This window comes from Tachyglossus aculeatus, chromosome 22 (genome assembly GCF_015852505.1).
Source record: "Tachyglossus aculeatus isolate mTacAcu1 chromosome 22, mTacAcu1.pri, whole genome shotgun sequence".
In the NCBI taxonomy this organism is placed as follows: domain Eukaryota; kingdom Metazoa; phylum Chordata; class Mammalia; order Monotremata; family Tachyglossidae; genus Tachyglossus; species Tachyglossus aculeatus.
The window spans coordinates 43,821,250-43,848,572 of record NC_052087.1 but is presented as its reverse complement, the minus strand read 5'-3'; the positions used below and the strand labels follow the sequence as shown (position 1 = coordinate 43,848,572).

Genomic DNA, 27,323 nt, shown 5'->3' with positions numbered 1-27,323 from the left:
TGGTTTCCCACAGGAAATGATGTAAAACATGTTCATGTGTTCCCAAGAGGACAAGAAATGATCCAAATAATATGAATATATTATATTAAACATTGATTAAAGACACAATATCAGTACACGACCAAATTGCAATGTAGACACGTAACAATGACATTTTGAATAGCAGGTCTACCTTACGTGCAGCCCATGTAAATACTTAATTTTCACAGCACTGTCATTTGCCTCATACTCAGCAAACAGGCACCAGTGCTAACTCACCAGACATCTCTTATCTATGCTAAATCTGATCTGTTAGACATGATCTGCTAGACCTGCCATTATCACATGTTAAACTGAAATGGGCTCTAATCTCTCTATTCATGTCACTCAAATAACTTCAAAGGTTGAGGAGAGGACAGAGGTGTTTCAGCCAAACTAAACACAACCAACAAAGTAAACCAACTGAGAGAATACTGTAATTGCTGCGAGTACTTAAGTTCAATAGCACTACCATGTAAGAGTTCTAAGAGCAGAATTTTGCTATTTTATTACTATATTACATTTATAATGTACCTTTTTTCCTAGGGACCTTTAAAAGACTTCACAAAAACCCAGTTAAGAGAAAAGAAAAAAATAACACATTTTATTCCCTCCCTAAGCTTTGTTTCATTCTCCAATCCCTCCGAGGATTCCATGCCCCTTCTTTCTAAATTCTGAGATTTTCATCCTCAAATAATTAATGTGGGGACCAAATTCCTGTAGCCAACTGGCAGCACGCTATAACTGATTTTTTTTTAACGAATCAGATTGAAATTGGTAAAATATTATATATGAATGGTCTTAAATTAGAGCCTAACAAAACTTTAATCCACATCAGGATTTTCCCACTGAAATCATACAAAAAAGGATCTTACCAGATCGTCGGGGACCAAGGTGATGGGTCAGTGACACTGAGGATGACCTTTGCTTTGGAATTGTCAGGAGGTTTGAACAGAAAGGCCCATTAAGATGGGACCCTGGGCTAAAAGGAAAAGACAACAGTTGAGGATTAAAACTTCTCTAACAACTGAAATTTTTTTTCTCTGTTGGACTTGATGCAATTAGCATTTAGGGTGGACAAAGATATGTTCATTTACAGAATCGGGAGTGGGAAAGGAGGAAAAACAAATTCTGATGATAAAATTGGAAAAGGGGAAGCCACAAGATTATCCAACTTTTTACTGCTCTAAGACCCATTCTTCTCTTCCCTCCTATATTTCCCCACTTCCAATAAAGAACTATACTCCTGTGGATCCCATTAAACTGCAGAAATGGTTGGAAACCAAGGAAAACAAGAATGTCCAGCAACATTTCCTGACCTGTACCTTTAGTTACTTTGATAATGGCAGGAGGATTACAATTTTGAGAACTGCTGAGGGATCCTGCATCCCTGAAATAAATGACTAAATGTCAACGTGAATGACCATAATGTACACTCATACAATATTTTAGTATACTTCTAAAGAGAACAACTGGAATATCTGCTGTCACAGCGTAGTAAATTTTAGAGTGCTTTGAAATTAGACCTATATACCAAATTGTCTTCCTCTGATACTAAAATGTATAATCACTTCTCTTCATACCTCCTAGTTCCCAGAGCTAGGAAGTTGCTACCCTGGTTTTATAAGTGGGAAAACTAAAGCACTAAACACTAAGATGAAGTCAAATGCCAAAGAGTTAGTGTCATGGCTATTAAATCAGGGCCAGGCAACCCCTCACATACCTGACACATCAATCTACCAATCCATCAATCAATGGTATTTATTGAGTTCTTACTGTGTGTGGAGCACTGTCCTATGGCTTGTGAAACAGCACACCATTCTGGCTGTCACGCCAGTCAGTAGCAGCATGGCACAGTGGATAGAGCAGGGGCCTGGGAGTCAGAAGGTCATGGGTTCTAATCCCGGCTCAGCCACTTGACTGCTATGTGACCTTGGGCAAGTCACTTAACTTCTCTGGGCCTCAGTTACCTCATCTGTAAAATGGGGATTGAGACTGTGAGCCCCACCTGATTTACTTGTATCCACCCCAGCGCTTAGTATAGTGCCTGGCACATAGTAAGTGTTTAAAAAATACAATAATAATAATAATTATTATAATAATGCCACAGAATGCTTTTTCCACAGCCCCTAGGGCTTGCTCTACACCATTATTCCGGGCTTTCCCTTAGCTCTCCTCTGCCTGACCTCACCTCCCTTCATTCATTCAGTCGTATTTATTGAGCAGCTTACTGTGTTCAGAGCACTGTACTAAGCGCTTCGGAGAGTGCAACAGAACAATAAACAGACTCATTCCCTGCCCAAAACGAGTTTCCAGTCTAGAAGTCCCTCTAGAGCATGAGGGCCATGGGAGGACCTGGGACACTAGTGAGGAATGCTGGGTAATTTCAGCAGTGTTGGAGCTCTGCGGAAGAGTCCATTTGCCTGAGATTTCAACTTCAGGGTGTGGATTTACCAGAAATTAAACAAGTAGTAAGGGCAATCGTGCTACTGAAATAAGTCAAATATTTATTAATAATAATAATGACGATGGCATTTGTTAAGCGCTTACTATGGGCAAAGCACTGTTCTAAGCACGGGGAGGATACAAGGTGATCAGATTGTCCCATGTGGGGCTCACAGTCTTCATCCCATTTTACAGATGAGGTAACTGAGGCAGAGAGGAGTTAAGTGACTTGCCCAAAGTCACACAGCTGACAATTGGCAGAGCCAGAATTTGAACCCATGACCTCTGACTCCCAAGCCCATGCTCCTTCCATTGAGCCAGGCAGGGGTCGCAATATATATTGTCAGTGAATATGAAATGTTTCTTTCCTCATCCAGTTTGGGTATACTTGGTTAACTTAGCTCCAAGGCCACCCAACTGAACCCCTACAGATCACCTCAGCTCCCTGGTTTTTGTTGTTTTTTTTTATTGTATTTGTTAAGCGCTCGCTGTGTACCAGGCACTGTACTCAATGCTTCTTAAGAAAGATACAAACTAATCAGGTTGGACCCACTCCATGTCCCACATGAGGCTCACCATCTTAATCCCCATTTTACAGATGAGGGAACTGAGGCCCAGAGAAGTGAAGTGACTTGCCCAAGGTCACTCAGCAGACAACTAGAGGAGCCAGGATTAGTACCCAGGTCCTTCTGACTACCAGGCTTGTGCTCTATTCGCCAGACCACGCTACTTTTCTTATATGTTTGGGAGTCATCACCCTGGGCACTTCCGCAACATTGCCAAGATCCGCCCTTTCCTCTCCATCCAAACTGCTACCCTGCTAATTCAAGCTCTCATCCTATCCCGTCTGGACTACTGCACTAGCCTTCTCTCTGATCTCCCATCCTCGTGTCTCTCTCCACTTCAATCCATACTTCATGCTGCTGCCCGGATTATCTTTGTCCAGAAACGCTCTGGACATATTACTCCCCTCCTCGAAAACCTCCAATGGCTACCGACCAATCTGCGCATCAGGCAGAAACTCCTCACCCTGGGCTTCAAGGCTCTCCATCACCTCGCCCCCTCCTACCTCACCTCCCTTCTCTCCTTCTACTGCCCAGCCCGCACCCTCCGCTCCTCCACCACTAATCTCCTCACTGTACCTCGCTCTCGCCTGTCCCGCCATCGACCCCCGGCCCACGTCATCCCCCGGGCCTGGAATGCCCTCCCTCTGCCCATCCGCCAAGCTAGCTCTCTTCCTCCCTTCAAGGCCCTGCTGAGAGCTCACCTCCTCCAGGAGGCCTTCCCAGACTGAGCCCCTTCTTTCCTCTCCCCCTCGTCCCCCTCTCCATTCCCCCGTCTTACCTCCTTCCCTTCCCCACAGCACCTGTATATATGTATATATGGTTGTACATATTTATTACTCTATTTATTTATTTATTTATTTATTTTACTTGTACATTTCTATCCTACTTATTTTATTTTGTTGGTATGTTTGGTTCTGTTCTCTGTCTCCCCCTTTTAGACTGTGAGCCCACTGTTGGGTAGGGACTGTCTCTATGTGATGCCAATTTGTACTTCCCAAGCACTTAGTACAGTGCTCTGCACATAGTAAGCGCTCAATAAATACGACTGATTGATTGATTGATTGGGCAGTTATTTACAAGCATATTGGCTGAAATTAATTTCATCCCAACTAAAATAAACTTCTCCCTACTCCACATACACATCCTTCAACAGGCCACCACCAAGTGCTTAAAATCCCATTCTAGTCAAGAGGCTTTTCCTGATTAAGCCACCACTCCCTTCCTTCCTTCCTTCATTCATTCAGTAGTATTTATTGAGTGCTTACTGTGGGCAAAGCACTGTACTAAGTGCTTGGGGGAGTATAACATAATAATAAACAGACACATTCCCTGACCACAAGGAGCTTACAGTCTAGAGGGAGAGACAAACATTAATATGAATAAATAAATTACAAATTTACAATTACAAATTACAATAGCTCTACTCCCTCTCCCTTTTGTGTCACCCATGCGCCTGGATCTATACCTTTATAAGCAATTGAGAGTCATCCCACCATCAGTCCCACTGCACTTATGTACATAACCATAATTTATTTCATGCCTGTCACCCCCTCAAGACTGTAAGCTTTTTGTGGGCAGGGAACATGTTTACCAACTCTGTTGTATTTTACTCTCTATAATTCTATTTATCTATTTTGATGCTATTGATGCCTGTCTTGTTGTCTGTCTCCCCGTTCTAGACTGTGACCCCATTGTTGGGTAGGGATTGTCTCTACCTGTTGACAAATTGTACTTTCCAAGCACTCAGTACAATGCTCTGCACACAGTAAGCGCTCAATAAATATGACTGAATGAATGAATTCTCTCCCGAGCCCTTGTAGAGTGTTCTGCCCACAGAAAACATCCAATAAATACCACTGACTGATTGACTGCTCAGCACTCCAGCTGAAAAACACTGCTGGTCTCTGGCCTAGAGTGTTTCTGGGTAAATTAATGATCTAGGCCTTCCTACGGGGTGATAAAGTCTCTGGAATGAATCGGACACATATTAATGAATCGGAAACTCCATTAGTCCTCTCAGGACACTCTGCTTTGATTCTATCATCATCATCATCATCATCATCATCAATCGTATTTATTGAGCACTTACTGTGTGCAGAGCACTGTACTAAGCGCTTGGGAAGTACAAGTTGGCAACATATAGAGACAGTCCCTACCCAACAGTGGGCTCACAGTACTAAAAGTGGGAGACAGAGAACAAAACCAAACATACTAACAAAATAAAATGAATAGAATAGATATGTACAAGTAAAATAAATAGAGTAATAAATATGTACAAACATATATACATATATACAGGTACTGTGGGGAAGGGAAGGAGGTAAGATGGGGGCATAGAGAGGGGGACGAGGGGGAGAAGAAGGAAGGGGCTCAGTCTGGTAAGGCCTCCTGGAGGAGGTGAGCTCTCAGTAGGGCCTTGAAGGGAGGAAGAGAGCTAGCTTGGTGGATGGGCAGAGGGAGGGCATTCCAGGCCCGGGGGATGACGTGGGCCGGGGGTCGATGGCGGGACAGGCGAGAACGAGTACAAGTCGGCAACACATAGAGATGGTCCCTACCCAACAACGGGCTCATAGTCTAGAAGGGGGAGACAGACAACAAAACAAAACAAGTAGACAGGTGTCAAAACGGTTGCCAACTTGTACTTCCCAAGCGCTCAGTACAGTGCTCTGCACACAGTAAGTGCTCAATAAATACGACTGAATGAATGAAAAACCATCAGAATAAACAGAATTATAGCTATATGCATATCATTAATAAAATAGAGTAGTAAATATGTACAAGTAAAATAAATAAAGTAATAAATATGTACAAATATATGCAAGTGCTGTAGGGAGGGGAAAGGGGCAGGGAAGAGGGAGAAGGGGGGTGATGGGGAGGGGAGGAGGAGAGAAAAAAGGCGGCTCAGTCTGGGAAGGCCTCCTGGAGGAGGTGAGCTCTCTGTAGGACTTCGAAGGGAGGAAGAGAGCTAGTTTTATCTACTTTTATATCAGGACTGATCTTGATGTAAGTTTAAAAACCCATAAGTATCAATCAAGTAGTTTAAGCCTCAAATCAATGCTGGGTTTGGGAGTTTTAAAATATTAGCAACACTGAAATCTGAAAATTCACACAGTGCCCACATTAAAAAGTTAAGAAAGCCAAAGGCCTTTTGACAATACATTGAAAAAAGTAAAGGTCATTAAATGAGTGAAATTTATACAATGCCTTTTTTAAATCAAGCCTATCTTTTCGAATCATGGCAAAGTAGACAAAATTATCTCCAGCTATCAAAATGAATTGAGATGATAAAACTAGTTCAAATAATAAACAAGAATGTTAGGACTTTCCTTTATGTGAGATATTATGCGAAGTTAGAATTTACCTTACTGAATTCTATATGATATAAAATATGCAGAATGTAAGGGAAAATGTAGTGTTCGACTCTGCCATCTATTGTTATAAATGTGAAATTACCTGGCATAAATGATTCCTCAATTATTGAATAGATGCTATACATTCATGATGTGCAATGCACTAACACAAAACCTTGACTCAAACAAGAGACCCTTTCCAGACTGATAAAAGAAAAACACTTTAAGTGCTGGTTTTACATCAAAATTACCATCTTTGAAATAAATACCTGAAATATGCAATTTTGTTTACTTCGTTTTATCGGAAAATATCACTGAAAATGATGTTGAATCTCTGGAATCCTCCATTTTTTTTAACTCCTTTTTATGTTTTTTTTTTATGTCGGCACTGAACTAAATTAGACATTTAAGATCCCATTCATGATTACCCCCAACACAAATGTATTATTGAACCCTAACGGGAAACAGCGGTGAAACTCTATCCTTAAGTTCTCAGGCAAAATGCTGAAAAGCATCTTGGGAAATATTAGAGTTAAAAGATTTGCTCAAAGAAGGAAACTAGGGTTCAACCTGAAGCATCAATCTTCACTCCTTTGTGGGAGTATTTAGTGTTACGGTGTTACAGAGTTGGTCGACTCGTTCCCTGCTCGCAACGAGCTTACAGCCTACGGGGGAGAGAGATATTAATACTCCTCCTTATTATAAATAAATGAATTACGGGTATGTGTGCCAGTGCTTTGGGGCTGAGGGAGGGGTGAATAACGAGTGCAAATCCTAGTGCAGGACAACGCAGAAGCGAGTGGGAAAAGAGGAAATGATGGCTTAGGGAAGGCCTCTTGTAGGGGCTGTGGTTTTAATAAGGCGTTGAAGGTGGGGAGCTTGATAGGCCAGAGACAGGATGTGGGTAAGGGGTTGGCAGCGAGATTGATGAGATCGAGATACAGTGAGTTGGTATTAGAGGATTGAAGTATGCAGGCTGGATTGAAGTAGAAAATCAGAGGTAAGGTGGTGGGGGCATTGACTGAGAGCTCTAAAGCCAATGGTAAGGAGTTTCTGTTTGACACGGAGGTGGATGGGCAACTCTTGAGGAGTTGGGGGGCATGGACTGAATGGTTTTGTAGAAAAATGGCCCAGAAAATGCTCATGAGAATTTAACAGTATCTTATCTTCTGATTTGGGTGTTCAACCAGTAAGCCCCCCGTATTTTGGAATAAAGAGTTAATAGGTTATGACATCTAGCTTAGTACAGTGCTTCGCACACAGTAAGTGCTCAACATGAGCGAATGAATGAATGGCTGGGAGTGTTTCTTAAAATTCCACTCCTCCATAGTTCTTAGAGAGTAGTAAACAGATCAAAAAGTGTGGCCTAGAGGGAAGAGTGCAGGCCTGGAAATCAGAGGAACTGGGTTTTATTCCCAACTCTACCACTTGCTTGCTGTGTGACCCTGGGCAAGTCTTTTAACTTCTCTGTGCCTTGGTTCCCTCAACTGTAAAATGGGGATTCAAATCCTGTTTTGGGGTTGTGGTTTTTACAGTATTCATTAAGGTTATTATGGTATTCATTAAGCACCTACTATGTGTCAGGCACTGTACTAGCACAGGGGTAGATACGAGCTAATCAGGCTGGACACAGTCCCTATTCCACATGGGATTCACAGTCTTAATTCCACTTTACAGATGAGGTGACTGAAGCACACAGAAGTGAAGTGACTTGCCCAAGTGGTCTAGTGACTTGAGCAGAGAAGTGGTATAGCCAGGATTAGAACCCAGGTCATTTTGATTCCCAGGCCTGGGCTTTATCCACTAGGACACATTGCTTCTCCCTCCTACTTAGACTGCCGACTGGATAACCTTGTATCTACCCCAGCACTTAGAACCGTGCTTGACCCAGAGTATGCGCTTAATGAAAACCATAAAAAAACCCAATCAATCCATCAATTGTATTTATTGAGCACTTTACTGTGTGGAGAGCTCTGCACTAAGCACTTGGGAGAGTACAACACCAGAGTTGCTAGACATATTCCCTTCTTCCACAGAGGTTACAGACATTAAATAAATTATGGATATGTGCATAAGTGCCAGGCACTTCCCTGTGTCTCAGTTTCCTTGACTATAAAATGGGGATTCACTTCCTGTTCTCCCTCATACTTGCACCGTAAGCTCCATGCGGGACAGGAACTGGGTCTGACCTGATTATCTTGAATCTACGTCAGTGCTTACAACAGTACTTGACACATATTAAGCGCTTAACCAGTCTCATAAAAAAAGACAAATGTGTGAAAAGCCTATTAAAACCTTGACCTAAGAAACTGTTCTTTTTTTAAAGGTCTAGTAAAACCAAGACCTAAAAGGCTGATCTTTTCATTTATCACAGCACCTAGCCCCACTGATCAGAGCAATAAAATAGGGAGGGTTCTAAGAGTCTGAATACATGAACACATACCCATTGTTTATGAGGAACCTGTGCTTTTTCAAGCGTTCTACATGACAGCATTAGACATGAGAGATCTCATAGCTATTAAAACCCACAGGGGGGAACTGATTTAATCCAAAACAAAATGTTCCACGACTGATGACCAAAATGATACCATCCCTGATACAAATTTATCAGATTGGACACCATCCCTGTCCCACATGGGGCTCACAGTCTAAGTAGGAGGGAGTAGGATTTAATCTCCATTTTGTCAATGGGGAAATGAGGCCCAGAGAAGTGAAGTGACTTGACTAAGGTCACACAGCAGACACGTGGCAGAGCTGGGATTAGAACCCAAGTCCTCTGACTCCCAGGCCCAGGCTCTTTCCACTTGGCTAATGAAAAAGATTACAATCAAGCTGTTTAGGCTTTACCTGGAAATACCATATTCTTGATGAGCTCTTTTGCCATTATTGCGATCCCATTTTGAAGATGTCTGTTCAACTGGTGGCAGGACTGAGGCTCCCGAACTTCTCCTCAGCTGTGATGTTGGTAAACTACTTCTACTATTTAGTCCCTGTAAAATAATTTTACAGAAGTTAACATTTCTCTAATGAACATAAATATAATCTACACATATTACACACTTTTCGATGAATATGGGGGAAACGTAAAGATTCCTCTTCTGAAGTCGTGCCTTATGTCTCTCTTCTTAATTTCTTTTTTTGAATGATTATTGATGACAGGTGAATAAGGTCTATTCGTTTCTCAGGATTTTGATTCCTCTGAATTCTTGTCACTCACCACAAGGCACTCATTCCTAAAATGACTCTTACTTGGACTCACAGAAAAGATTAAAGCAGACATAGAGAAATTTCTAAGAAAGGAAAGTTCCATTTTTATCTGATATCTGTTTAATACGAAATAAAGCTGATGAGGTTTTTTCATTCTAAACTGACTTCTTATAAACAAGAGTCATAAAAGACCCAATATTGAATAAACCACAATTTTTACATGACTACATATTGTCATTTTTACTTTCCCAAGTGCTTAGTTCAGTGCTGTGCGCACAGTAAATGCTCTGAAAATACGACTGACTACAGTATATAGCCAAAACTCAAAACAGTTCATTCTCAATCTACGTTAGTTGGGAAAATAGGGATGATGTACAAAAAAGTAATACATTAAAAAAACCCCAAATTTCCCAAGACCTTACCAAGCTCCTTAGCAGAACAATGGCAAATGAAATCAACAAATTTTTTTCAGATGGCTTCTAGGTTTGCCCCACACAGATAAAGCTGACAAGCTACCTTGCACATTATAGAAACAAAAACAAAAGTTTATAAATGTTGGCAAATGCCCCAGAAGTTTCAATATGTTGTGGGGAAAAAAAAAAAACCCAAACTGGCCCTACCCAAATTCTTCCATTTTACCTAGGATCCTAAGGATTGATAAGAATTGGAAATTCTCTACAAGAGTGGAAAATTGTACTAAACAATTATTGTTAGAATCTTTTGACCTTGTGAAGTTTTCGATCTCCTTTTTCGGTTGGGTCTTCCGTTTCGGGGCAGGGGTAAAAGCCGGGAAATGGTGTGAATGGATTAACCTTTGGCCTGCACGAGCCTGAGAAAGCACCCAGCAAGCTGTTAATGCTTCGAAGGGAAGAGATCACTTGGGGAGAGAGGGCTGGATCATGCAGGAGGTCTGACACCATATTGCGAGCTTCATTAAGCACGGAAAGGTCAACTCCATTTCCACTGCTAGCATTCTGAAATAGAGGAAAAGAGTTAAAATTGCAGAAGCATTCCAACTGAAGAACTTTTAAAAAAGCTAACGGCTACCTGAAATCACAAACGAACAAACAAAATTTCTAGAAGAGTCTCTTGGTTGGGCAACCTAAGCTAAAAACGGTCAATATGAGATAACAGCACATACCCGAGGAGCTGCTAAATAGTCTAATCCCACATCAATCGATCAATCAGTAGGGTTGATTGAGCGCTTCTGTGTGCAGAACACTGTACTAAACATTTAATAATAATGGTATTTGTTAAACGCTTACTTTGTGCTAGGCACTCTACTGACAGCTGAGGTGGATACAAGCAAATCCACTTGGACATAGTCCCTGTCCCACACAGGGCTCACAGTCTCAATCCCCATTTTACAGGTGAGGTCACTGAGGCCCAGAGAAGTGAAATGACTTGCCCAAGGTCACACAGCAGACAAGTGGAAGAGCTGGGATTAGAACCCAGGACCTTCTGACTCCCAGGCCCGTGCTCTATCCAGTTTGGAAGAGATCGGTGCAATCAAGTTGATAGATACGATCCCTATCCAACAGGAGCTTTCAGATTATAAAGGGAAACAGACATTGAAATAAATTCCGATGGAAAGGGCTGAGTAAAAAGACACATACAGGTGCTGTGGGGCTGGGGTGAATATCAAAATTTTTAAGGGGAACAGACCTCTGTGCACTTGCAATGCAGAAGGAAGGGCAAATAGGGCAAGCAAGGGCTTAGTCGGGGAAGGCCTCCTAAGAAATGGGGTGACACAACAGCACACCCCACAGCCCCTCTCTCCACCTGACAGCCGAGCCAACCCACGGGGCCACTTGGGGCCATTAGGTCTTATGCGCCCTGGCCTCCCTGGACCTCAAATTTCCCAGACCCCTGCAATCAGATCTAGGACTATCAGATCTTGAAGACCTCAGTTCATTCATTTACTGAGAGCGCTTACTGCGTGCAGAGCACTGTACTAAGAGCTTGGGAGAGTACAACAGAACAATAAGCAGATACGTTCCCTGCCCACAACAAGCTCACAGTTGCCTTAGAGTGGGGTGGGTAGGGGTGAGGAAGACAGGCCAGGGCCTGTTCCTCATCTGAGGAAGACTCAGACACCTAGGTTAGTTTGGGGGACCACCAGGATTCTTGATGGGGTGAGAGAGGGAATGTCAAAAGGGTCTGAGTTTGATCAGAACCCTTCGAGGAGATTGGGACCGAGCCTCTTCTTGGTATGGTATTAGCCAAAGAGGCTAATGATCTGAGTGGGGTCTCCCCAGTCAATCATCAATGGTATTTATTGAGCACTTACAACGTGCAGAGTATTGTACTTGGGAAAGTACAGTACAACAGAATTAGCCGATACACTTCCTTCCCATAATGAGCAAAGCTTGTCTTTTCAACTGGGATTTCAGGACACAGACTCAAACCCTGTAGCGACCTCCATGTGAAATTGCCTCAGAATCTTGGTGTACATCTGATGAGACTATTCACTACTAAGATCCTCTGTGAACCATCATCCTTTATCATCACTCTATCATATAACTCTATCCTTCGGTTTACATGAGGAGCGGGCAGGTTACGTCTGTTTTCCTCCATTCTGTTTGTTAGTCTGGGCTGACCGGTGCTTCCTAAACAAAATCAGACCATTTCCAAGAACAAAATGTCCAGTTTTTGTGGTTGACTGCTGTTGTGTCCCATTTTTTTTTGTGCTTGTTAAGCACTTACCTTGTGCTAGGGACTATTCTAAGCCTTGGGGTAATCAGGTTGGCCACATTCCATGTCCCACATGGGACTCACAATCTTAATCCCCATTTTACAGACAAGGTAACTGAGGCACAGAGAAGTGAAGTGACTTGCCCAAGGTCTCTCAGCAGAAAGGACAGAGCCAGGAATAGAATCCAGGTCCTCTGACTCCTAGGTCTGTGCTCCTTCCACTGGGCTATGCTGCTTCTCCATAGCACTTGTACATAGCAATGCCCCTTTTTTCCAGACTGAACTTCAGTATACCCAAGAACTTGTTCATCTCTTCGCTCCCTACAAAATAGTAGTTTTAATACAGTTTTCAGCTGTCGCCTTTTTCCTTCCCCCATCAAGGCTGAGGAGCCCAGAGACATACCCAATTGTTGGACAATGTTTGCCCAATTTGGAACATTAATAGATCCAAGACTTACATACTAAAGGAGATTGATCACGACTATCCTTTTTAAGAACTGGAATTTGGTAAAGGTCTTGATGCCTGGCTGATCCAGCTAAATTCAGAGTGGCAATGATGTCTTGCATTTCCTTCTTCATTAATAACCATAATAGTAATAATGATAATGTAACAATAACCATAATAATAACGTTTATGGTATTTGCTAGCGTTTACTATGTGTCAGTGCTGTTCTAAGTCTGAGGAAGACACAAGATCATCAGGTCAGACACAGTCCCTGTCTCCCACAGAGTTCACAATCTAAGTAAGGAGGAGGATTGGTTTGAAAAACCAAAACCATCATGGTGTTCAGTGCTCTGAAGAAACTCCATAAATACTATCCATCGCCGACAGCGACACAACCTTCCAAGCAGGTTTTACCGAGAAATATTCCACAAGAGGATAGCTCTTCTCTTCACAATATCCATAAAAGGATAAAGAATGAATGCCTAGGAGGACCCCGCCCTTGTATATTAGCGTCAAAGGGATCGGACATCTGGCTTTTCATCGCTGTGATTATATTACAGCCAGATTGTTGCCAAAACGGAAACGAAACATGAAGGGAGACACTGGGAAACCCAAAGCAACTAAGTAGGAAGAAAAACACCCATTCTGAGTTTTTAATTATAAAATGTCCTTAACGAGAACAGAAGTTCACCTGATATTGGGGTTTATACCACTGCTTCAAGTCCCAGTCCCAAAGAATCATCTGAAAAAGAGCAAAAATATTTCTGTTAGGCAAGACCAGTTACGAAAGGCTAGAAAGGCTAAAATAAAAGTTCTCCAGAACATTTCAGAATCTTCTCTCTAGCTTAAGGACAAAGTGGGAAGAAAGAGTGGAAAACTTTTTAATTAGAACTTTGTGTGCAAATAATAACGCTTTCATGACAAATCATCAGAGAGAAAATTGTATAAGCCACCTGTACAGGCAGATGTAAAAGTATGATAGAGGGTAATGTGATAAAAGCAAAAATAATTCTTTCCTAGTAAACACTGTATGTGAAAAAGAATTCATACAAGAATATATTAGAATGAAAATAATCAATTATAGTAGCTTAACACTTACCATTAAAAAATAAAAATCAAAAGGAAGTGCTGGCCACTGATTCCTTTATAACAGGGGGTGGTGCTGCTTCCCTACTAGTTACTTCTCCACAAAGCCTGGAAAATCAGCCTCGGCAAATAGTTTCCTGCTGTGAAGCTATTACAAAAATTAACTTATGGAATGTTTTTTGACCTTTTGAATAAATAACAGTGCCTCGGTCTGGGCAGTAAATTATCCCCATACCCATTCACTTCTAGGAGTCTCACTGATTCACTATTCCAGGGAGTTTTTCCAAATCCCAATGGTGCTAAATTCACAAACACTTTCCAGAGTTCCAGGCTCTTTTCTTGCTGGTGGAATTCTGCACTCCCCTCTACTTCCTACAAACACATACCCTCTCTCTCAGTCATACGCACTAATCCATTACGATGAGACACGGGGATTTAAGCCGCAGCCGCACAAGCCACAGCCTTTCTCTCGACCTGACGACCGAAGGAACCCATGGGCAACCCTGCCGCCTTCTCAGCTATGCCCACCCAACCCCAGCGGATCTTCTGGAGTCCTGCACTGGCTCTCCTCCTCCTCCATGGCACTCTGGAACCTTCATCCCAGCCTGCCCAGCACCACCGCAGCGGAGCAGAGAAATGCAGTTGCAGCCTGGTGCCACTTCCACAGAACCTCGAGAAGATGTTGGCCACTGCCCCTAGACTGCTCACTGTGGCCACGGTGGAGACCATGGACTTTGAATTGCGAGGAGCCTGGAGTTTTGCGGGCCTACTCATCTAGAGCTTTAGTCTGCCTCTTTGTCCATGTCTTTATGGTGTCTTACTGTTTTATTTCATCTCTCCTGATGTATCCGTCATCAGTCCTCTCTCCCTGCTTAGAGTCTCGGTAGTCTTATCAGCCAATCAATCATATTTATTGAGCGCTTACTGTGTGCAGCAACGTGGCATAGTGGATAGAGCCTGGGCCTGGGGGTCAGAAGGACATGGGTTCTAATCCTGACTCTGCCACCTGGCTGCTGTGTGACCTTTGGCAAGTAGCTTTGCTTCTCTGTGTCTCAGTTACCTCATCTGTAAAATGGGGATTGAGACTGTAAGCACCACTTGAGACAGGGACTGTGTCTACCCTGATTTGCTTCTATCCACTCCAGAGCTTAGTACACTGCCTGGCACATAGTAAGCACTTAATAAATACCATAATTATTATCGTTATTATTACCAAGTGCTTGGGAAAGTACAACACAACAATATAACAGACACATTCTCTGCCCACAACGAGTTTACAGTCTGGAGGGGGAGACAGACATTAAGAGAAATAAATTCACTGCGGATATGTATATAAGTGCTGTGGGGCTGGGAGACGGACATGAATAAAGGAGCAAGTCAGGGTGACACTGAAGGGAGTAGGAAAAGAGGAAATGAAGGTTTAGTCGGGAGGGCCTCTTGCAGAAGACTTGCCTTCAATAAGGCTTTGACAGTGAGGAGAGTAATTGTCTTTCGGTTTTGAAAAGGGAGGGTTTTCCAGTCTTAGACTGTGACCCCAACCCCTCCGGCCCCAGGGGAGGGGATGTCTATTTCCCACCTATGTATTCTTTCCCAGAGCTCAATACAATGTTCTGCACACAGTAGGTGCTTAATAAATATTTGGAATATAGGAATGTACACTATTTTAAAACAGAAAAATCACCCAAAGTATTTCCAATGTTTGACATCACTGATTTCCAGAAATAGCCTAAAACTGACAGGAGAAGGAAACTGAATTCAATGCAACTTGCGTTTTTTCCTCTGTTCCTTCCAAATTGCTTTTGCCTTCTTATCTACTGCTACTGAGCAGGAACTCTCTCTTCTGTAAAATCTAATCTATGCCTAAACCATTGCTGGGACACAATTTTTCAGCTGTAGCTTCTGGTGAAGGGCTCTCAAGCAGAAACAACATGAACAAGTAGCTCAGAACCCTTAAGGAGTGAAGTCCCATCCCTCCGCCTCTTCACACACCACCTGACTGAACATTTGGGGGAACATAAGACAGAAAAGGAATAGGCAGTCATGCCTCAAGGTCAGTAAATTGTTACTTATAACAAAGGGATCCCCAAAGTAGTTAGAAGAGTACCATGCACTTAATAAAGCTCCAGGGTGAGACACAATATGCACAGAGGAATAGCCCCCTTTAAATTTCAAGTGTATATGTAAAATTCAAAATGATATCACTGAAGCCAGCGTTTAATGAAGAATGGAAACGAGCTATAAAACCTAAGAATACGGTTGCTTTTGACTGTGAGAACTTATGAAGCTGCACACTGGGTAATATAGGAAGAGAAAGTGTCGTTGGGGAGAAGCAACCCAATTACGATCATGGAAATGCTTTCACATCATCTTTGGCAGCTGAGCAATGCTGGACCGCCTACTGAAAAGCCTCCAGGCAGGGAATGTGTCTGCTAACTCTGTTGTATCGTGCCCTCCCAAGGGCTTATTAGTACAGCGCTCTGCCCATTGGAAGCACTCAACAAATACCGTTGATTGATCTCCCGTGATACAACAGGGTTTCTTTCCTTGAAACTGTGGTCGTACCAGAGGGTATGTCTGTCCTAGGGATGAAAGGAAAGAATTCCTTTTGCTGGACGGGCAAGCAGGCGCTTGCAGGAGGGGATCCTCTAAGCCTGGAAGGCAAATCCTCCCTCCCTCTCTCAGTATGGAGCCGATGCTGCTCTTCCAGTTGCCAAAAGGCCCCATAGCCTGGTCTCCCCAATCTCCGCTCCAGTATCAGCTCCGGCCCCAGCTCCAACCCAGTGCCAGCTAATTCACTCATTCATTCATTCACTTATTCAATCAATCATATTTTCTGAGTGCTTACTCTGTGCAGAGCACTGTACTAAGCTCTTGTAAAGTACAATAAGGCAAATAAAGAGAGACAATCCCTGTCCACGATGGGCTCATAGTCTAGAGGTGGGGAGGCAGGCATCAATACAAGCAGGCATCAATATAAATAAATAGAATTATGGATATGTGCATATAGACATAAGTGCTGTGGGGTGGGGAGAGGTGGGGAAGAGCAAAGGGAGCAAATCAGGGTGACGCGGAAGGGAGGTGGAGCTGAGGAAAAGCGGGGCTTAGTCTGCCCCAGCCTCATCCCCAGGCCTGCGACTCAGAGGTCTCCTGTCAGAGGGATTACGGTGGGCCGGAAGGTTTGTCCTGCAAAGGGAGAGAGATCTGCTTTATTGCCCTCAACCTGCAGCTCCTCTCCCTTTCCTCTCCCATACTCCCCCTCACTCCTACCTGCCCTTTCAATCAATCAATCGATCAACCCATCTTATTTCATGAGGACTCACTGGATGCAGGGCACCGTACTAAGCTCCCCACCACCTCCATCCCTCCCTTCTTACCGGCTTACCCCCGCCGCTGTCCCCGGGGGTCAGCCTGCCACAAGTGCCCTAAAGTGCCAGAGCAGCAGCGGCAGACCCACTGGGTGAGAAAGCTCGAGTTTGCCCCACCTAAAAAAGCACCCACTGAACTAAAGCCACATCTTTGCCAATGGGTAAACTTTCTGTTCTGCGAGCCTGACTCTGGACTGAAGAAGATCTATGCAAAGGGTTATTGGAGTGTGGCCATCCTTACAACTTTTCAAGCTCTTGGTGCAGTTGCCCCGCCATTTGTACTTATTTAAGGATGCCCTGGTTCAAGACTTCCCAGTCGTATGTGCACCCCGGGGACAGCAATCCAGCAATCAATGCAATTTTTTGAGTGCTTACTATTGGCAGAGCACTGTACTGAGTGATGGGGAAAGCAAAATACAACAGAATTAGCAGATGTGTTCCCTGCCCACAAGCTTACACTCTGGAGGGGGAAACAGACATCAATATAAATACATAATTTATAATATTAAGAGATGATTTACAGATATGTCCCCTACCACTGGCTGATTTATCTCAGCATACACAAACCCTGCCCCCAATATTATGTCCAATCACTGCAGGTAAGTCACTTCCCACTTCCTCCTACCCAGACTCCTTCTCCACCCTCTCTTGTTCCTAGCCATTTTTTTAAAAAAATTCATGGTACTTGTTAACCACCTACTAGGTGCCAAGCACTGTGCTACGGTCCTGGGGTAGATACAAGATAATCAGGTTGGATGCAGTCCCTGTCCCACATGGGGTTCACAGTCTAAGAAGGATGGAGTAGGATTTAATCCCCATTTTACAGAGGAGGGAACCGAGGCATAGAGAAATTGAGCTACTTGCCCGAGGTTACACAGGAGACCTGTGGTAGAGGGAGGATTAGAACCCAGGTGCTCTGACTCCCAGAACCGTGCTCTTCCCACGTTGCTTCCCCAGGCAACGATAAGAAGATTATTTTTTGATGCAGAGGTAGATGGGAAACCAACATCAAATATACATCAGATACAAGAGAAATGTCCCTTCCAAAGGGCTCTGGAAAATGTATGAAGCAGGATTTCTCCTTACAGAAATCACGATGGTCTTCTTTTCCGATACACTGTGTTGGTCTTCCCACTAGGCAAGCTCCTTGAAGCCGGGAATTGTGTCTTCTCAAGCTATTACGTGCTCCCAAGTTCTTAGTACTGTCCTCTGCACAAATAGTGGCCAATAAATAACAGGGATGGATTGACTGACTCTTCCAGAATGCTTTCAGTGACCCCTACGTTCCCATGTGCCATTTTTAAAGAGACCTGCAACAGTCATTAGCTTGTGACAGTTTCAATTTTCTCTACCTAAAGGAATTTAAATCTGGGGAAACTTCAGGAATGACTCAGAACTGGAATGAGTCAGACACAGAACACTTCACAGTTCAATTAGATTGTAAACTCCCTGTGGGAAAGGTCTGATTCTTTTGCTTCTGATGTCCTTGCTCAAGCGAGGAGCTTGAATGAATACTGTCGATTGATGATCAATTTGACTAACAGGCCAGGTGCCAGAGTTAGAAGCCCTGCTTTAAAACCCTGGATCCCTTCTTAAAGATTGGAACTACACTGGTGAACTGTGGGTCCTCAAATTCAGTGGCCACTCGTAATTCATTTAATCGTACTTATGGAGTGCTTACTGTGTGCAGGGCACCATACTAAGCACTTGGGAGAGTACATTGCAACATTAAACAGACACATTCCCTGCCCACAACAAGCTTACTAGACAGGCTACTCACTTCTGTCAGGATTTCTATAATCCCCACTCTCAGTTCCTTCAGAAGGGAGTTAGACTGGAAGTCAGAAGGACTTGAGTTCTAACCTCAGTTTCACCACTTGTCCGCTGGATGGCCTTGGTTAAGTCACTTAACTTCTCTGTGCCTTGGTTAACTCATCTGTACAAAGGGGATTAAGACTGTGAGCCCCATGTGGGACATGGACTGTGTCCAGCCTGATGAGCTTGTATCTACCTCAGTGATCAATGGTATTTATTTAGTACAAAGCCTGGCACATAGTAAGCACTTAACAAATAGCATGAAATAACCCCTTGGGTGGATGCCATCCCGTCCCAGTGATTTGCTTACATCAACTTTAACAATTTGATCAAAAATCTTCAGGAGCATCACAACCATCGGTCTGCTACAAAAAGCAATTTGAGGGTAGGACTCTTACATCTTCCTCAGTGAAGTCCAAATCAAAGAATCCATCGGGCCATTCTGCTATGTCTTTTACACCTTTATTGTGTGGTCTAGTGGGCACATCCTGGGCCTGGGAGTCAGAAGGACCTGGGTTCTAAGTCCGGCTCTGCAGCTTGTCTGCTTTGTGACCTCAGGCAAGTCACTTAACTTCTCTGTGCCTCAGTTACCTGATCTGGAAAAGGGGAATTAAGACTGTGAGCCCCATGTGGACAGAGACTGTGTCCAACCTGAGTTGTTCTAGCTGGCACTTAGAATTTAGAACATTTACAAAGTGCTTCCTGTGTGTCAGGCACTGAACTACGGCCTGATACCAGTTAATCAGGATGGACACAGACCTTGTCCCAAACGGGGCTCACAGTCATAATCCCCATTTTACAGATGAGATAACTGAGGCACAGAGAAGTTAAAAGCCTTGCTCAAGGTCACATAGCAGACAAGAGGAGGAGTTAGGATTAGAACCCAGGTCCTTCCTTCTGCCTCTTGGGACCATGTTTTTTTCCACTAGGCTATGCTGTTTTTACTCCACCTTTTTCTAGTGGCCCTTTTGATTCCTTAGACAGCTTCTGACTTTTGATAAATCTGAAGAACCCTCAAAGTAACAATCAAATCAATGGCACTTATTGAGCATTTACTGTGTGCAGAACACTGTACTACGTGCTTGGGAGAGAACAACAAAACAAAGCTGGTAGACAAGGGGCAACAACACCCTCCTTTCAAGAGCTAAGTGTGATATCTGAAAACCCAGAAATGGAGTTATTGACTATCTCTAACTCTAAAACGTACCCATAATGCTTTTACCCCACATTTAATTACACTACTTGTGGAAAATCAATTTACTTTAACATTCCTGTTCAGGCCACCAGGAAATAAATGAAGATTCTGTTTCTTTCTTTGAAAAGCATCCCCTTTCATTACATAGCAGCACATTAGAATTCTAATCCATGAGGCACAGGAGCATATTTGGGGGATTAGAGGATTCCCGAGGGTAGTCTGGGTACTTGTTTTAAGCCATGCCAGGGACCTAGAAAAAGACATTTTTTATGTTTGAGAGCTCTTTCAAGAAACAGCTAATGATTCAGAACTCAGAGGAACGAGGGGACAATGAAATGAATACACGAATACTCGTGAGTGAATAAACTGAAATACAGTAACAAGAACTAAGCTATGGGAAAACCTAATCAGAGATAGGAATACATTCCTGGATAGAGAGTCTGTGCCCTGTCTGAGGAAATTCAACAAATACTGGTGCTATAAATAACTGTGGTGTTTGTTAGTACTTACTGGGTGCCAAACACTGTACTGAGCACTCAACTTGATACAAGATAATCAGACCTCAAACAGTCCCCATCCCACATGGGACTCACAGTCTAAATAGGAGGGAGAACAGGCATTTTATCCCCATTTTACTGAAGAGGAAATTGAGACAAGGAGAAGTTAAGTGACTTGTCCAGGGTCAACCAGGCAAGAAGGCAGAGGTGGGACTAGAACCCGCGTCTTCTGACTCCCAGGACACTAGGCTCAGCAGTGATAAGGAAACGTTATTGAAAAAAAAAACTAGATAAAAAAGATTGAGGCAAAACAGGAAGAGGATGCTGAAAGTTTATAAAAATGGCAAGAAGCTGGCTAAAGTTAGAATCAACAACATCAACAACAGCAAGAAAGTTAAATAAAAGAACGTTCATTACACTCTACTATTAGAGTGACTGGACTTTATATTTTGAGGGAGAAACCATGCTCCAGTTTAGAAGACTGTTTGCTTGATTTTTATTAGTTATGCATGACCAGTATCATCTCTTTACATTCCTGATATTTGGTCACTAGCCGCAGTAGTATTTAAGCAATTGGGTACAAAAGTAATGAACTGCCATGTACTTTAACCCCTTGAAGCAGATATAAATTTAATAATTTTCTATGGTCACTCTAAAAACAAACTTTCTAAAAATGATTAAAGATCATGTCACATCTGACAAAGTATGGCAGAGCGGAGATATAAACTCCTTGTGGGCAGGGAACATGTCTACCAACTCCGTTGAACTGTACTCTCCCAAGTGCTTAATACAGTGATCTGCACACAGCAAGCACTCAAACACCACCAATTGATTGACAGATTTCTATTTTTTAATGGTACTTTTTAAAAGCTTATTACGTGTCAGGCACTGTACTAAGCGCTGGGGTAGAACAAGCTAATCAGGTTGGACCCATTCCATGTTCCACATGGGGCTCACAGTCTTCATCCCCAATTCACAGATGAGGGAACTAAGGAACAGAGAAGTTAAGTGACTTGCCCAAGGTCACCCAGCAGACAAATATGATTCTATTGAATCACAGAAAAAACACAAGCCATTCCAATTGTTTCTTCTTTTGCCCCATGTTCCAAATTGACATTACTCCAAGATACTGCCAACTAGCTGACAGAAAGCCTGTATAGTAGCACCAATCCCAACTGAGTTGGAGACACCTCTTTAGAAAATGTGAATAAGTGCTGCATGCTGAGAGAGCTTCCCAGTTTTCCCCTGTTAACTGCAAGTGGCGGTATCATTTTGCTGACAACTATTTTAAAATAATACCATGCCTATGGATTAAAATATTAAACATAATACAGTAATAATAATAATAGTAATTGTGGAATTTAAGCATTTACTGTGTGGCAGGCACTTGTGACTACCACCCCCAGCGCTTAGGACGGTGCCTGGCACATAGTAAGTGCTTAACAAATATCATAATTATTATTATTAGTTGTTATCATTATTCCTGTTAGAGTGTTAGCCCCACATGGGACAGTGTCCAATTTAACTATCCTGCTTCTACACCAGAATTCAGCAAACTGTCTGGCACATAAGTAGCAACTTGATCCTGTAATGATAATAATGCACGTAAGTACATCTCTAGACTGTAAGCTCATTGTGGGCAGGGACACAATTCTGTTAATTCTGTTGAATTGTTCCCAAGCATTTAATACAATGCTCTGCACATAGTAAGCCTCTCGATAAATACCATTGATTGATTGATGCAGAGCAAAAATTGAAGCTGAACACACAAAAAATAATTTTAAACTTTTGGGAGGGCTTTGGGGACTCATTCCTACCTGTAATTTCATTCATTCATTCAATCGTATTTATTGAGCGCTTACTGTATGCAGAGCACTGTACTAATTTCTTTTGTATCTGTCACTCCTGCTAGACTGTCAGATTGTTGAGGGAAGATAATGCCTTTTAATTCTATTGTATAATTCCAAGTTTTTAGAACAGTGCTCTGCACACAGTAGGCCATCACTAAACAAAACTGATCACGTTTTGCTATTTTAAAGAAATTTTACTTTGGGAAGCATCAGATTTTAGGGGGTGAACTAAAAGGCAGGGTTGTCACATTCAGAGCAATGTGGTAAATTTGATCTTCCAGTGGTTTCTTGACAGCCTATAAACCATTGATATGGTTACCTTAACTTTTCGGAACCCTGTGGAAATTTTCTGAAATTTTTCCAGATCTTGCAATTTTTAGTAGGAAAACTGAGCAAGAAATGTGTCCGTTCATTCCTTCTTCCTGGAGTTGTCTCTCTGCCTCACTGGGAAGTTCACCCACTCTATAAGGAGAAAACCAGTATGTGTGGAGCATATTGGCACTAATTCAGGAGCATACAATAAAAGGCCGGTACATGGCCCCTGTCCCCTTGGATCTTACAATCTAATGGCTGCCACTGGATATCCTCATAGGAGTGTCTAGGCCACAGATTATATTGAGGATGCAAGAATATTTTAGAATTCTCCATTTTCAATCTTAAATCCAAAATATTGATTGAAAATGTCCACCTATCAGCAGGACTCACTGAGAGTGGTACTCATTGAGCACTTACTTTGTTCAAGAGCCACTTGGGAGGATACTCAGCACTTAGAACAGTGCTTGGCACACAGTAAGTGCTTAACAAATACCATCATTATTATTATTATTACAAAAGTGTTAATTGGCCTGGGCCTTCCCTCAAGGAACTTACAATTTGGCAGGGGAGAAGTGCTTTTGTAATGCACAATTTTAGAAAGAGTGTTAATTAACAGTGAGGCAAAGGGGATGCAAAAATAACCACAGGATATAATAAAGTTCATTTTCAGTTAACAATACTTTGCCCTATAAATGGCAGAACTTTTAGCAAACTACATGCAAGAAATTTGACTTTTTCTCTACTTGCCTCTAACAGGAAAGATACTCTACGAAATGCACTCGTCGCTTTCAAACTGTGCTCTAGCCCTGATTGTTATAGTACAATGTTTTGACAGTTTTTCTGAGTATGAAAATTGCCTCAACTCAGTAGTTCAAAAGTCAAAATAAATCTCCCACCAATGGCTCAATTATGTAAACCTGCACAAAACCTGCAAGGATGCCTTGGTTCAAACCTGACTTATTTTTGCTTAAAAAGTTTTATTTTGCAACAAGTTTCTGGTTGATTAGAAGCCTAACATGTCTTGCACAGCTCTACCAAACCACCGAAACCACAGGGAGACGTCAGCAGTCCAATCAGACGATGTTATCTGATTCAGTTACGTCAATGAGGTTTATTGCATTGTTCCCCATGCAGACCAAAAGAAAAACATCCATATACACACACACACACACACACACACACACACACACACACGTCACATTTACAGAACTGTAAGGTTTTGGTGAGATTTAATATGAACCCATCTTCTGTTTTATCATAGTTGTAAACCAATTCTATCACTGAAATAATAGTTGAAACTTTAATATTATTTCTCCCTCTGGTGCATACCGTATAACTCTACTCTGCGTAAAACAAAACAAAATTTGATTTTTTCCAAAGTTATTTTTTCTATTTCCTTAGGTCCTGTTTTCCTCTGAGAGCTCCAGTTTAGCCACAATCCTAAAGAAAATACGACTTTCGTTAGCTTAAATCCATGAAGAGAAATCAACAGCACATAGCATAATATGAATGACACCCAGGAAACTGATCTCAAAAGCACGGTGCTGCTTAAAATTCATTAATTGTCGGCTCACAACAATTTAGATTTGAAGTTTGAATTCGAGCCTGTCTTGATTCAGGAACATCAAAATTCAGCTTGAAAAGACAGCTTTAGACCATTCCCTGTTGAAGGGCTTGTTTAGGTAAACGCTGATATATTGCATCTTTTGGGAGGTCCTGGAAACTTTTCATCATCCTTTTCCAGCTGGACGAGTGCCCAATCTCCACCCACCCCACCCCGCCTAATATCCCAATACCTTTTCATCCAGAAGAAAACAAATGCATCACAACATTGTCTCTTAAATGCAACTGAAGTATGAACAGCTTAAAGCTAACCCCTGAGAATATTCTGTGAGAAAAAGCCTTGCCAAGCTCACAAAATCTGAAACTAAAAGAGACAAGCTAAAGCAGAGGTAGCTGAAATTCTTTCACTCAATTAATGAGCACTTACTGTGTGCAGAGCGCTGTACTAAACGCTTGGGAGAGTGCAACACAATAGGACAGGTAATAATAGTAATAATAATAATAATAATAATGACGGCATTTGTTAAGCGCTTACTATATGCCAAGCACTGTTCTAAGCACTGACTGTAAGCTCGATGTGGACAGGGAAGTGGCTGTTTACTGTTAGAGTGTACTCTCCCAAGTGCTTAGTATAGTGCTTTGCACACAGTAAGTGCTCAATAAATACAACTGAATGAATGAATGAGCAGAGAAGATCCCTGCCCTCAGGAGTTTGACATCTAGTGGATTGTAATCTTTCTAACCCAACAGCTGGCGGGGAGCTGCGTCGGGGACCGGGGGGCGGGAATCTTTTTTCCAGTGCTTAGAGTCACTGGGGCCAGGCCAGTTCTGGTGAAAGAAAAACAGTTATTCCAATACAAAAATGGTTCTTCCGCTGCCACCAGAAGAGCAGCACTGCCCCCGGCCCCTGCCCTCTGCCGACTAATAATAATGATAACGATAATAGTAATTGCATTTGTTCAGCACTTACTATGTGCCAAGCACTGTTCTAGGTGCCGGGGTAGATACAAGGTAATTTGGTTGGACACAGTTCCTATCCCATATGAGCCTCACAGTCTTAATCCCCACTATGGTCCCCCTCTAGACTGTAAATTCGTTGTGGGCAGGAAATGTGTCTGTTTACTGTTATATTGTATGCTCCCAAGCTCTTAGTACAGTGCCCAGCACCCAGTAAGTGCTCAATAAATAATCCACCAAGCTAGCTCTCTTTCTTCCTTCAAAGCCCTACTGAGAGCTCACCCCCTCCAAGAGGCCTTCCCAGACTGAGCCCCCTTTTTCCTCTCCTCCTCCCCATCCCCCCAGCCCTACCTCCTTCCCCTCCCCACAGCACCTGTATATATGTTTGTACAGATTTATTACGCTATTTATTTTACTTGTACATACTTACTATTCTATTTATTGCATTAATGATGTGCATCTAGCTTTAATTCTATTTGTTCTGACGACTTAACACCTGTCCACATGTTTTGTTTTGTTGTCTGTCTCCCCCTTCTAGACTACTGTGAGCACGTTGTTGGGTGTACTTCCCAAGTGCTTAGTACAGTGATCTGCACACAGTAATCGCTCAATAAATACGACTGATTGAATGAATGAATGAACGAACATTTTACAGACAAAGTAACTGAGGCACAGAGAAGTGAAGCAATTTGCCTGAGGTCACCCAGCAGACATGGGGCAGAACCCATGTCCTCTGATTCCCAGGCCCCTGCTCTTTCTACTAGACCATGATGCTTCCAGAAGCCACGGCCCCCCACAGCTCTCATTTGACAGGGTCCTGAGAACCCGTCAGGGCTGCTGGCCCAGAGAGCCACTTGCTGTCCCTCCCCCTGCACATGCCCATTTGCCTGCTGCCGTCACCTTCCACCCGCCCCGTGCAATTCCCGCTTGTCGACGACGGGCAAGATAGAAACTGTTTTTTCTTTCACTCCCAATAGCTTTCTTCCAAATAATTCCAAGGGTCTGTATGTTGCAACTCCCTCATAAATATGTCTGAGATGGAAGGAGAATCTCTTCCAGGAAGTCTTCCCTAAGCGCCTCCATTCCTCCTCTCACAGCATCACCCTGACTTATTCCCTTTATTCTTCCCCTCGGCCAGCTCACAGCACTTATGTACATATCTGTCATTTACTTATTTCTATTTCACCCCCTCTGGACTGTGAGCTCATTGTGGGCAGGGAATGTGTCTGTTTATTTTTGTACTCTCCCAAGTGCTTAGTACTGTGCTCTGCACACAGTTTGTGCTCAATAAATACAACTGAATTATGAATGAATAATAATAATAATAATAGTAGTAATATTTGTTGTATTTGTTAAGTAGTTACTATGTGCCAAGTACTGTACTAAGCTCTGGGATTGATCAAAGATAATCAGGTCCCAAATGAGGCTCACAGTCTAAGTAAGAGGGAGAACAGGTATTGAATCCCCATTTTACAGACGAGGGAATGAAGCCCAAAGAAGTTAACTGCCTTGGCTAAGGTCCTGCAACAGACAAGTTGTGGAGGCAGCATTAGAACCCAAATCCTCTGACTCCCAAGCCCGGGTTCATTCATTCATTCATTCATTCAATTGTATTTACTAAGTGCTTACTGTGTGCAGAACACTGTACTAAGCGCTTGGGAAGGACAATTCAGCAACAAAGAGAGACCCTCCCTGCCCACAGCGGGCTCACAGTCTAGAAGGGGGGAGATAGAGAGCAAAACATGTAACAGGCATCATTCATTCATTCAATCGTATTTATTGAGCACTTACTGTACTCAGTAACAAATTCAGCAACAACAAATTCAGCAACAAAGAGAGACCCTCCCTGCCCACAGCAGGTTCACAGTCTAGAAGGGGGGAGACAGACAGCAAAACAGGCAATAGAGAAGCAGCGTGGCTCAGTGGAAAGAGCCCAGGCTTTGGAGTCAGAGGTC

The 27,323-nt window shown here is 42.7% G+C and overlaps 1 protein-coding gene across 2 annotated transcripts in view; it reads right to left on the bottom strand.

The window, feature by feature from the left end:
• PDE3B (phosphodiesterase 3B) overlaps positions 1 to 27,323 on the bottom strand; it is a 168,206-nt gene that overhangs the window by 28,758 nt on the left and 112,125 nt on the right. The window contains exons 2-5 of one of the 2 annotated variants that reach the window (XM_038764091.1): positions 13,417 to 13,467; positions 10,312 to 10,560; positions 9,227 to 9,369; positions 894 to 1,000 (exon numbers count right to left, since the gene is read on the bottom strand). In XM_038764091.1, coding sequence (XP_038620019.1) covers positions 894 to 1,000; positions 9,227 to 9,369; positions 10,312 to 10,560; positions 13,417 to 13,467 — 550 coding nt within the window. The remainder of the gene's footprint in view (positions 1 to 893; positions 1,001 to 9,226; positions 9,370 to 10,311; positions 10,561 to 13,416; positions 13,468 to 27,323) is intronic. The other variant, XM_038764092.1, reaches the window with a different exon arrangement.